An 11,473-nucleotide genomic window follows, 5' to 3' on the forward strand; every position below is an offset into this window, starting at 1 on the left:
GTCTCATTGGAGGAAGTAAGCAGATATCATTGGAGAAATTGGCTGAAGCAGGGAGACAGAGTTGGGGAGCCAGAACCTGGGAGAGACCTATTCCTTTATAGTGTGAAAATCACTCTCCCCATGAAGGAAGCCTTCCAGTCTTGACCCTTGACCTCTGGGTCCACTTTCAGTTCCCATCTTAATGTCACTTAGATAACTCAGAGCAGTAGTGCCATCAAATAAATATTATTATTAAAACAGCAGCTTCATCAAGTTAAATGAGCAGCTCTCAATGCCACCTTTCTCTTCTGTTTTACCTCAAGAAAGAGAGGTCTTAACTGTTTTGACTTCTTCGTAGACCTTTTCAAAAAAAAACAAAATACCACACAACTTGCCAGTTTTTCGGTACTGTGGCATCTTAAACCCCAGATGGATTCTCTAGAAAGTAGCCATCACCTGTGGCTTATAAGGTGCTTGCCAGAGTCCATACCCAGCCAACCTCATATCAGTATTTCTGATTCCAATCTCACTTCCAAATTAGGCTCTCAACTTATCTCTCTGAAACAGAGACAGTGGTACTTTTACTTTCCTTATTGGGGGACAGGGGTGCTCCTACTGTTTTTTCCTCCCATACCTTCTTCCTAATAAGGATGATAATGACTATTCCCAAGTCCCTCAAGGTGCAGTGTCTCAGAATGACACATTCATGCTAGCAACCACAGCTAGTCCCGTTGTTAATGCCTTTTCCCGAGAACTTCCCAATTCATTCCAATGTATAGCACCCTGAATGATCTGTCTGTTCCAATGTATAGTGCACTCACTGATGACCTTAACAATTATGCAATTTTAGGGACCTTTGATTGCAACGGCCTTTACAAATGGATACCATTGAGCAGGTGTTCTTGTTGCCATCTCATTATGAGGTATTAAAGTCTCTGCCATATATCTCTGCCTTGCCCTGGGAGTGTCCATACATGTATGGGAGTTGAACATACATATAAGGGCACACCCTCCCCCCATTTTCCAACCCCATCCACTCAATACTTTTCTCTCTTTGGACTTCCTTTCCAAAATCTTTTCTCCCCACTCAATTTCAGCCATACCCCCTTTTCCCTTTCTCATTTTCTTCCTGTCCCCAATCTCAATCTCTCTCAATCTCTCTCTCTCTCTCTCTCTCTCTCTCTCTCTCTGTCTCTCTCCTTTTCCACCTACCTTTCCTTTCTCATCACCCTTCTCTTTCTTGAAATGTAATCAAGATTATGGGAAACTGGAAGGAGATCTTGTGCTCAGTCATGTACCCTGGGAGGGTTTGCTGGTTTATAAACACCAAGAGATAGATCAAGAAAATGGCCCTGCCCAGCTTTCCCCAGGGAAATATCCCTGAGGAGGGTGCAAGTGGTCAGGGACTCCTGTGGCCTGGAGTAGGGCAAGTTCCCCTCTTCAGTTTCTGGAGTCTTTCCAGTGTTCAAAAGGAATTGAACCAATGGGAATTCTACAGTTAAAGAACTGAACTTAGTGTTTTAGGGAAAAGAAAACATTTTTGCCTATAACTGGTGAACAATTATCCAGATTAGAGCACTAAAACCTGAGCAAATTAAATTAACGACATCACCTGCCTAACATGGGTTTGGATCACTGCCAGTTTCCTAACCTTTTTAACTGAGCTCAAGTTAATTAAACATTTTTTTGAATCATGCAAAGGTTGGGAGGAGGGAGGGGGAGAGAACAGTGAGGGAACTTCCTGCCATCTTCACATCTGAGAGTAAATATTCGTCTTTCTTAGGAAGACACCATTGAAGAGAACTCAGACCCCTTCCTATGAAGCCACCAAGGGTGTTTTCTGCTGGCATATTAGTTTAGGGGTTTGAAATATGCTAATTACACATGCCTCCTTCTTCACAGTGGAAGAGTATAGTAGCAGGGTACAATTCTGAACAGCTCTTTCCTGCAGCTTATGATGTGTACTAGGGTTTGATGGAGTGGAGGAGAAAGTTCAAAGAATGGACCTCTGTTATTTTGGCAGAATACCGTAGTAGACACCATGGGAGGAATGTGGTTATTGGGCAACAAATTCTCTCAAGTCCCTTCCAATTCTAAATCTTGTGATTCTATGAACTTGCCTTTGGTTGACCCATTTATCTAATCCTTTGCTGGGGTTGTGAGTTGTAGGCAGAACCAGTCTCTGATTCTCAGATCTAAAGGATAGATTTGCATTCTCCAAGGTTGGTTACAAAAACTTCATTCATTCTGCCCTTATAACATCTCCTGTGGCTAGCCACTGAATAGGGCCGTGGTATAAGGTGGGTATTTCAATGCCCAGCCAAATGACTTGACAAAATGTCTGTCACTCAGCTAGGTGGCGCATCAGTCCTGGAGTCAGGAGGGCCTGAGTTTAAATCTGGCCTCAGACATTTGCTAGCTGTGTGACCCTGGGCAAGTCACTTAACCCTGATTGCCACCCCAAAAAATGCCTCCCCTTTATTACATCTGCCTTCATGTTTTGGCACAAATATCACTTCAGCAACCTACACGGTATCCCACTGGGAAGATAGGCAAGGTGGACAATTGTATAGTAGAAAAGAGCTTTGGCTCTGTTGTTAAGAGGAGTTATGTTTGTATCTTAGCTCTTCTTCTTAGGGAAGTAACAACCTCTCTGGGCCTCAGTTTTCTTATCTGTAGAATGAGAAGGTTGGATAAAGTGGCCTCAGAGGTCCCTTCTAGCTCTGAATCTATGATCCTATGAAAAGTTCTCCCACTTTTGTAGGTGGGGAAACTAAGGCACAGAGCAGCCAAGTATATACAGTCAATAAAAGAAATACCACGAATTCACCCTGAAGACCCCATGGGGCTTCTGTAGGTGTGTAGGGCAGACAGAGGAGCAAGCTGAGCTTAAGAGAATTTCTGAGGTTTTCTAATGTTAGTGCTAGGGGGTGGGGGGTGATAGGTACATGGCCAGAGCAAGCTTGTTCTTTGAGAAGAATATTAGGTGGAGGGGCAGAGAGGAGGTTAACAAAGTCATGTCAACTAATCCAGCTGCCCATGTACCCCCACCCCTTTTAACCAAGTGAATAATATGTCTGAGTTTTCCCCCTACCCACCATGTGAGTCCTGACACATTCATTGCCAGTCTGAGCCCAAGGCTATTAACTGTGTGAAGAGCTGCTCGCAACTAATTAAGACCGATTTAGGGGCAGAAGAAGAGAGGCAGTCACAGGAGATTGAGGAGAGAAACCACGTGGCTGAGAGCCCTTGTTGTCTTGAATTATTTCAAGCCTTTGTGGAGTGAGATGAGGGCAGGACCAGACCTTGCTTAATCAGGCTGGGCCAGCTAGTGGTAGCCAACATCCCCTGATGGTTGTACTCCCAAAAAGAAATGAGGCAGTATGCCACCTCTACCTATTCCCTCACCCTCTTCCAGGTTCCCCGTAGTGCTTTTTAGGGGCACCCCATTCTGGGATGGGCTTTGAGAGCCTACCCTCTTTTGGTGATAAATTTCCCTTCCAGGGTAGAGTGGTGAAATATGGGAGAAACATGGAGCCTGGCAGGTGTGAGGGCAAAAGGGAAAAGAGAGGAACCCCAAAGAATTAATTGATAGCAAAAGAATAGGAGATATTGCAGGCTGGTCACAAGCCTTAAGACCAAAACAGTCACTAGCTTTTGCCACCATAAGCAAAAGGCAGGTAGATGGTCTAGATGTAATCAAATGGCCCCAAACAGGGAAGAACAATTAACAAGTCCACAAACCATGATTCTGTTTCTGCTACTGTAGTCAAAGCTCAAAGAAATTTCTTTTGAGTGTTGTGAACTTGGCACCCTGGCATGAAACATAGCTCTTATGAAATTCAAATATGCTGGTGGCTGCAAACATATTTTCACTGTTACTTAGACACACATCTAGCTTTAGAAATAGACATATACAGAATGCATCTATTTTTTGTTATTCCTTTATGTAGGCATCGAATATAGATTCAGAGAGACCCTGATGTACATATAGCATGTTCATATTTCATGAACTATAACTACCTTCCTTTGACTGCATCACTAAAGGCTGCCAGACCTATATAAAACACATCCTTTGAATTAGGCCAGCAAGAATGGCCCACATCCCCCAAATCCAGATCCAGCTTAAAAAAGAGGTTCCCACCCTGTGAACTGAGGACACCTGGAGGATGGGAGTGAGGGGTATTGACTGATTGCAGAGGGTAGTCCAATCCAGTACTATAGTGGATAGCTGCTATCCTGTGAGCTTCCACATAGTGGTGAAAAGGGAATGGTCCTCAAAATTTGTATAGATTACAAAGGGGTCCTCATACTCACAAAAGTTTGAGAACGACTGGCTCAAACGCCCGATTACACACACAAATGGTGACGTGAGACCCATTCTCCTGATACTTGATGGGTGATCGTAATAAGCCTCTTTTGAAAGCTCTGTGTGAAAAGTAGCCCACCTACCAGTAACGCTTCTCTCCCCCAATCCCCACCCTTCTCTGTGTGTTCCCGTTCTGGGTGTGTCTGTCCTCTTCTTTCCAACAGAGCATACCTGGATGTCCAGGCAAGACTGGGCGAAGTTTCTGAGTGGCCCTTTGTTTAGGTGATGTCTTCAGACCTGGACACCTCCAGCCTCACTCCCCACCCCCACCCCCACTGGAGATGGCTCACTTCGGACTGAGGGTTGAATTCAATCTCATCATCTCATGAATCTGCTGTACTATATAAGACAACAGCTTTTAAAAATGTGTATATAATCCATGATTTTTGTGGGTTTTTTGCTTTTTTTTCTTGATGGCTCCCCTTGTCCCATCCTCACCCCCACACCCTTCCTTTTAAATATCTTTGAATCACATTTGGTAGTATTTTTGACATAGTCTAGTAGCCTCGTCGCTTTAATATGTAGTTAAAAGCTAACCATAGTATATAACTGTTATATTAAGGATTTTACTTTCTTTAAAAAAAAGTTTTTTTGGTTGTGATTTCTGGTTCTGTTCCTGCTTCAAGGATGCTGAGATGGTAATGTGACTCTCAACCTTTTGGTGCCCATTCTGAAACTGTATAACTTTTCAGGTGGAATGTTAGCACACTCTGAAATTCGAAGTCGGCCGGAGCGGGAGTTGGGCATAAAAGTTTCTCATTTGCATTTGTAGAAGCGAGATCATAGCTTAACTAACAGGCTCTTTAGCGATTCATTTTTGTGATGTCTCTTTGTTAACCTAAGTATATCTATTTTCGGCAATAAGGTAAGGACGACAACATTTTGGCCGTCCTTCTTTTCTATAAGTGCTTTTTTCTGTTGAAAGAGGTGATATTATAAGATTTTTTGAAATTGTGAATTCTGGAGAAAAAATAATAAGTGCTGTAAATACAATTCCATTAACTACATAGAAACTATTAAGAAAGAGAAAATGGAAAAAAAATATTTTTGTGAGGGACTTAGTCCCAGGCAGTTTGATGATCCATGGAAAGAAACAAAAAAGGAAACTAATTTTTTTTTTTAAAAAGAAAAAGGTCAATTTTTGAGTTTTAAGGTCTAAGAACAATCAGCTGCCAGGGCTGCCCTTGATGAAGTCAAAAAGAACACAGTTTAGCTCTCTTTTGTCAGTACATTAGACCTAAGAATTCTACTAGTGTCACACCAGCATACTCACTGCTCCTTTGTACACAGCTTCCAATGAACAGTCTAGTTGTATTTTTTAATTTAAACTATGAAATACTGCTTTTCCCGAGACTTTGAAAAAGATAGCAAGGTTAATATTGAACGTATTTAAAGTTCAAAGCACACCTGTTTGGCTTGGGGGAGGGGGAGGGCATTTTTTTAGTCATTTAAAAAATTAGATTCGTTTTTATCGTCCAATCATTTCAGCTCCTCCAAGTGTCGCCCAAGACGCTTCCCTCTTTTCTCCCCTTCCTCTCTCTCTCCCCTCCTCCAGTCTGGGGCCTTTGGGCCAGGGATGGCTAGTCCTCCATTATTGATACTTTTATCCATTATTCTTTCCATTAACAAATTAGGAAAGCAAACTCTTTATGGTTTTTTTTTAATACCTCAGTGCTGCGAGTATCACCAGAGAGGCTAGGGAAGATATTTTTGTTTTCTTTTGTTTTTAATTTATTGTAGATGTAAACAGAATTAAAACATTTTTTAAAAGTATAAACATCACTGCACTGTGACTGGTGGGAAAAACTGACAATTTCCTGTTTGCACATGTTTAATATTTGGCTGTTATAATATATGGTCCTCAGTTGGGGAAAAGATACTTATGATGAAGGATATTTTTTAATTTAATTTTTTTAATATTGGTAAATAGGCCTGCAACAGCAACTTAGAAAAGTACAACTCAGTAGATGGCATTAAACAAGGACAACACCAACAACATACTGTAGTGTGAATATATTTTTTCTTTTTTTAACGTGATATTGACAAGTTTTATTAATATTTTTTTAAATTGTTACGTTTATAAATTTGGTACTCGAGGCACAGCCAGTATGAGACACTGAATGCGACATTTATTATAAAGAGCTGCTGCACTCCTATTTTTATAAATGTTACTAATGAGTAGACTAACGTAGGCATTCACTAGGCAGGGTAGCGCAAAGGCATCTTCAAGCAAGAGGCGCCATGATGCTGAATGAAAAGGAAGGAAAAAAAAGCTTTGGGGTTTTTTTTTTCTTTCTCAGTTCTGATTAAGTAAACAAAATGAATCATGCTCTTTGTTTTTCCAACATAACATTTTAGGGTTGTTGTGGGGTTTGGTTTTGTTTGGGTTTTTTGGGGGGGGGAGGTTCTTTCTTATTTTGGAACAACCAGGTTAAGTATAAAATGCTGGACGCTTTTTAAATATTGAGACTTGATCAAGTAATAACAATAAAAGTAGATGGTTCTTTAAAAAAACACACAAAAAAACAAAAACCAACAAAAAAAAAAAACGACATAAAAAAGGAAGTCAATTCCCTGTGATTCAATGTCTGTGCCAGGGAATTTTTTATTAATATTTTGTCCATGTTGAGGATGTACTGTACTACCATTTGTTTTCTCTTCATTCCCTGTCACCTCATAGATGATTCTTTGTTGACCATTGTCTGTTAATAATGTATAAAATGGCTATCTTGTAAGCGTGCTGTCCTGATACTAGTGTAGTAACTTTTTTTCTTCTCTTTCTTCTAGTACATATTGGTAGGTGTATTGTAATTAAGGTTAAAAAAAAAATAGATGTAGTTATTCAGATTTAGGACCAGTAAGGATAGAACTTTCTCTTATTTAAGAAAACAAAATGCTAATTTTGGGGCAGTTTTTTTTTTCTTTTTTAATTGTCTTTTTTAATTTTAAGGTCAATTTTCTTTTCTTTGTTTTTTTCTTTATTTTTCTTTTCCTTATTTTTCTTTTCTTTTTTTTTTTTTCTGATCTGATGTGGTTTCAACTAACCAAAGGTCTCACAATGTTAAAATGCTGGCAAACTCCCCAGCATTTTGTAGATCCCCACCCCCCCCTTAACTTTCAAGGGGTCTGCCATACTACCTTAAATGCTAATGCTAGATATGCAAAACTGGATTTTTTTAATTTATTTTTTAAAAGAGGGAGGCATGGTATATTAAAATGATTTTACTAAGAGAAAAAAATATTTTTTTAAGAATGTTCAGAAGAAATTGATAATCTGTGTGAATATGTTTTAGATGTTTATATACCTTTTGAAGAGACCCAGTAGCCCATAGCACAAATCTTGTGGAATCTGATATGTTTCAATGTGGCTACCTAGGTTAAGGTTCACGTTAGTCCCCCCCACCCCAATCATCTAGAAGTCCATTTTGAAAGATTTTTGTAAATTATTTTAGCACTGATGTTCAGCCTCGTCTTTGTTTCAGTTAAGCTCAATGGCGACCTGGGAACCACCTTTTACAGGGGAGAATACCATTTGGGCAATCAGTTCTCCCTCTCTCCCAAGTTTGGGAAGTAGCCACTTGTGTGACACTCCAGCCTCCAGTTGGGCAAGTCACTTCACCACTTTGGGTTTCCTCTTACAGTTTCCTCAACTGTAAAATGAGGGGTTTGGACTGGATGACTCTTCAGGGCCTTTCCAGGTCTACCATTCTATGGTTCTATCAGTCTAATTCCATCTGCCCTGGCCCCCAAGAGCACGTTGTCTCCCAATGGAAGGAGCATGGCATTTGCTGGACAGTTCCTATGCCCCCAGTTCCTCTCCCATCCAGAAAGGGCAGTATTTGAGAGGACAGATTCACTTCTATTCTCTCCAGGAGCATTTTGAAAACAAGTACAAAGCCCAGCCTTTCTCACCCCACCCCAGCCCCCTTTTGGAAACCAAACTGATCACAGGGCCCCCTCCCTACTCCACCCCACCTCCCATTGGCTTGATTCAAACGAAGCCTGACCTGGCCTTTGCATTTCTATCCTTCATAATGTTCGTTTTAATTTGAACTTTGTAGCTTGGACTTTAAGGTAGCATGGCTCTATTGCTGTCCATTTAATTTCTCATCTTACAGCAATCCACAGCCAGTAAATGTTATACACATCTTATTAGACTAGTTCAATCATTGGGTAATTGTTGGTTCTAATGACCTGAAAGGTGTTCAGTTTTTTGTTTTTGTTTTTTTCTTTTTTTGGTTTTGGTTTTGTTTTGTTGTTTTTCTTTTTTTTCTTTTTTCTTTTTTTTGTTCTATTTTTCTTTTCTGGCTAGGAAAAAAAAATTACCAACCTATTTTGATCTTTAGTGCAAGCGAGGGCTAGGGACTTAGCCTCCACCTCCACCAACCACACTGTTTCATTCTGCCATTCACTTACTTACTGCAGCATAATCAAGAATAAAGCAATATAGTTTACTACATTTTTATTGAAGGTCAGCCATGCTTTCTGTATTATATTGCATATGAAATTGTTTACAAAAAAGAACACTAACTCATACTTATCTTTAGTCTATTGGAAATGGCACGCAGGGACAGAGGGAATTTGAGGGGGGGAGAATATTTTTCTTGAATGTGCTTCACAGGCCAAGATATTTTCCCAATGAAGGGGATAGTAAGGGATCTGTGTGGGAAGCAAAAGGGAAGGAGAAGTAGGCACATTGGAGATAGATATACACTGGCAGGTCCTCCTGTCCTCATCCTAATGGCATGAAATACGCAGAACTCAACTCGGCCCATCTCTTGGGCACAGACACTACATGAGGAGATCTTCTGTAAGTTAAGCAATACTTTAATACTGTAATAAGTTTGTTTGTTTTTTTTAACCAAATACACAAACACACACACACACACACACACGCACACAACCACCCCATTGGCAGAAGGGCCCTTCATCAAAGCCTTCTGGCCAAGAACTACCAAACAATCAAAATGAATTGTCTTTGACAGAATTTCATTTTAGCTCTGGGGAGTTGGGTCAGGTAGGGGTAGGAGCGGGGGGCCAGGCTGGACAGACAAAAAAAGCATCAGAGGCCTCTCCCAGCGGCTCTCTGTCACTGTATTCTGTACATACTGTCCCATCCCGTGTGGAATCTGTGAGTGTCATACTGAGTATGGTGGGCCAGCAAACCCACTCTTCATGGTGTATTGTAAAGTCGAAATTCCATGTGTACTAGGATGCAAGCTGAAGCATTTCATGTGGACATCAATGTATCTAAATAAAACTTTCCCCAGCACTGTGGCTGACCTCACCCTTACTTTTATACTTTAGTATGAAACTGATGAGAACTTTGGTAGTGAGTATTTTTTTTATATATATACATATATATGTATCTCTATATATATATATATCAAGCATCTTTCAGGTCTTTGTGTGTGGCTTACTAAAGCCCTGTTGTAAAAACTACTATGTGGATGGCAGTCTCTCACATCTCAGATGTGGAAAGTATAATTTTATATTTGTATTTTCAAATAAATAAGTTTGTGAAAGGTTTCCATCCTCTACTGTGGTCCAGAAATCAATGTGTTTGTCTGACAAAAAAATAAAATAAAATAAACTGTTTTGAACAGAGGCGTTTGGTGCTTTTTTTTCCTTTGCAGGGAACCAGCCAGTATTCTGTCTCTGAGACCTTGGGGGAGGGGGAGGAGAGAGAGGTGGGTGAGTTAAATCACAGGCTCCTTCGTATCCTTCTAGAGGTTCTAGACCTGTCATTGGGAGCCTAAGTAAAGAAGAGGCCCGTTCCTGCCTTCAGTGAGTTTTTATTCTAATGAAGGAGATAAAGGGCTTACACTTCAAGAAAATGACTTCAAAATGTACAAACTGGGGAGAGGCATGGTTAGAAAGCAACATGGCTGAAAAAGATCCAGTGGGCTTAAGAGGACTTTAAGTTTAATGAGATCAATGATGCGACATGGTGCCCAAGAAAGATAATACAGTCTCTGGCTGAACTAAGAAAGACAGTATTACCAAGGATAAGGTGGTGGTCTTACCATCCTCTGCCCTGTTCAGATCACAGATATGTAGTATTGTGTTCAGTCTTGGGCACCACACTTTAGGAAGTGGTCAACTGGAGATTAAAGGAAGGAAATGGGAATATTTAGCCCGAAGAAGAGAAAACCAAAGGAGGTAGGGCATAACATCTCTTGTTAAGCAAGAATTTGAAGGGCTACCATGTGGATACAGAACTAGACTAGTTCTATTTGGCTATAAAGAGCAGAACTAGGGGCAGCGAGGTGGCACAGTGGATTGAGCACTGACCCTGTAGTCCGGAGGATCAGAGTTCAAATCTGGTCTCAGACACTTACTAGCTGTGTGACCCTGGGCAAGTGACCTGGGCAAGGCAAACCCTGATTGCCTCAAAAAAAGGCAAAACTAGAATCGTTGGAGAGGCATTTAAGCTTGAGGTAATGAGAAATTTTAGGGCACTTCACAAATGGAATGACTTCCCCTTCATTGGAGCGGTGGATAAACACTTGCCAGATACAGAGGATATCCTTTGGAGGGGAACGGGTTGGCCTAGATTGGCCATTGAGATCCTTTCCAACTCTGTGATCTTGTGATTTATGGAGAGATGCCTCAATATAAACTTATTGAAGACGGCAACATCCAGGTGGAAATTACACAAAATGATGGGGAACAGGGGTCTGGATTAACTCAAAAGCTTCTTGTAGACTGATGGCTGGGGACAGAACCCTAGAATAGTATGACTAAAAAAGCCATACTTGGAGATTTACCACCACATAATTAAAATGGCAAAGACCTCATGGCCAGCCTCCCAGGGTGCTTTCCTTTACTCTGGAATGGATTCCATGATGCCATTAGAATGCAGGTAAACATCTACCCTAAAATAGTAAATAACTAAGCAACTATGGTCATTGTGTCCAATTCTACATGACCCCATGGACTTGTCCATGGGGTTTTCTTGGCAAAGATACTGGAGTGATTTGCCGTTTCCTTATCCTTGTGCCTCTGTTTTACAGACAAGGAGTTGAGGCAAATAGGGGTTAAGTGACTTTCCCAGGGTCACATAGCTAGTGTCTGAGGCTAGGTTGGAACTCACATCTTCCTGACTCCAAGTCCAATAGTCTA

At 40.8% G+C, this 11,473-nt stretch overlaps 1 protein-coding gene across 13 annotated transcripts in view; it reads left to right on the plus strand.

The window, feature by feature from the left end:
• MSI2 (musashi RNA binding protein 2) overlaps window positions 1–9,951 on the plus strand; it is a 530,240-nt gene extending 520,289 nt beyond the window's left edge. For 11 of the 13 annotated variants that reach the window (XM_072646789.1, XM_072646790.1, XM_072646783.1 and 8 more), the window contains 2 exons: window positions 830–902; window positions 4,513–9,951. In XM_072646789.1, the coding sequence (XP_072502890.1) occupies window positions 830–871 (42 nt within the window). In that variant the 3' untranslated portion in view covers window positions 872–902; window positions 4,513–9,951. The remainder of the gene's footprint in view (window positions 1–829; window positions 903–4,512) is intronic. The other 2 variants (XM_072646784.1, XM_072646793.1) reach the window with 1 other exon arrangement.
• The last annotated feature ends 1,522 nt before the right edge of the window (window positions 9,952–11,473 follow it).

This window comes from Notamacropus eugenii, chromosome 2 (assembly GCF_028372415.1).
Source record: "Notamacropus eugenii isolate mMacEug1 chromosome 2, mMacEug1.pri_v2, whole genome shotgun sequence".
Taxonomy (NCBI): Eukaryota; Metazoa; Chordata; class Mammalia; order Diprotodontia; family Macropodidae; genus Notamacropus; species Notamacropus eugenii.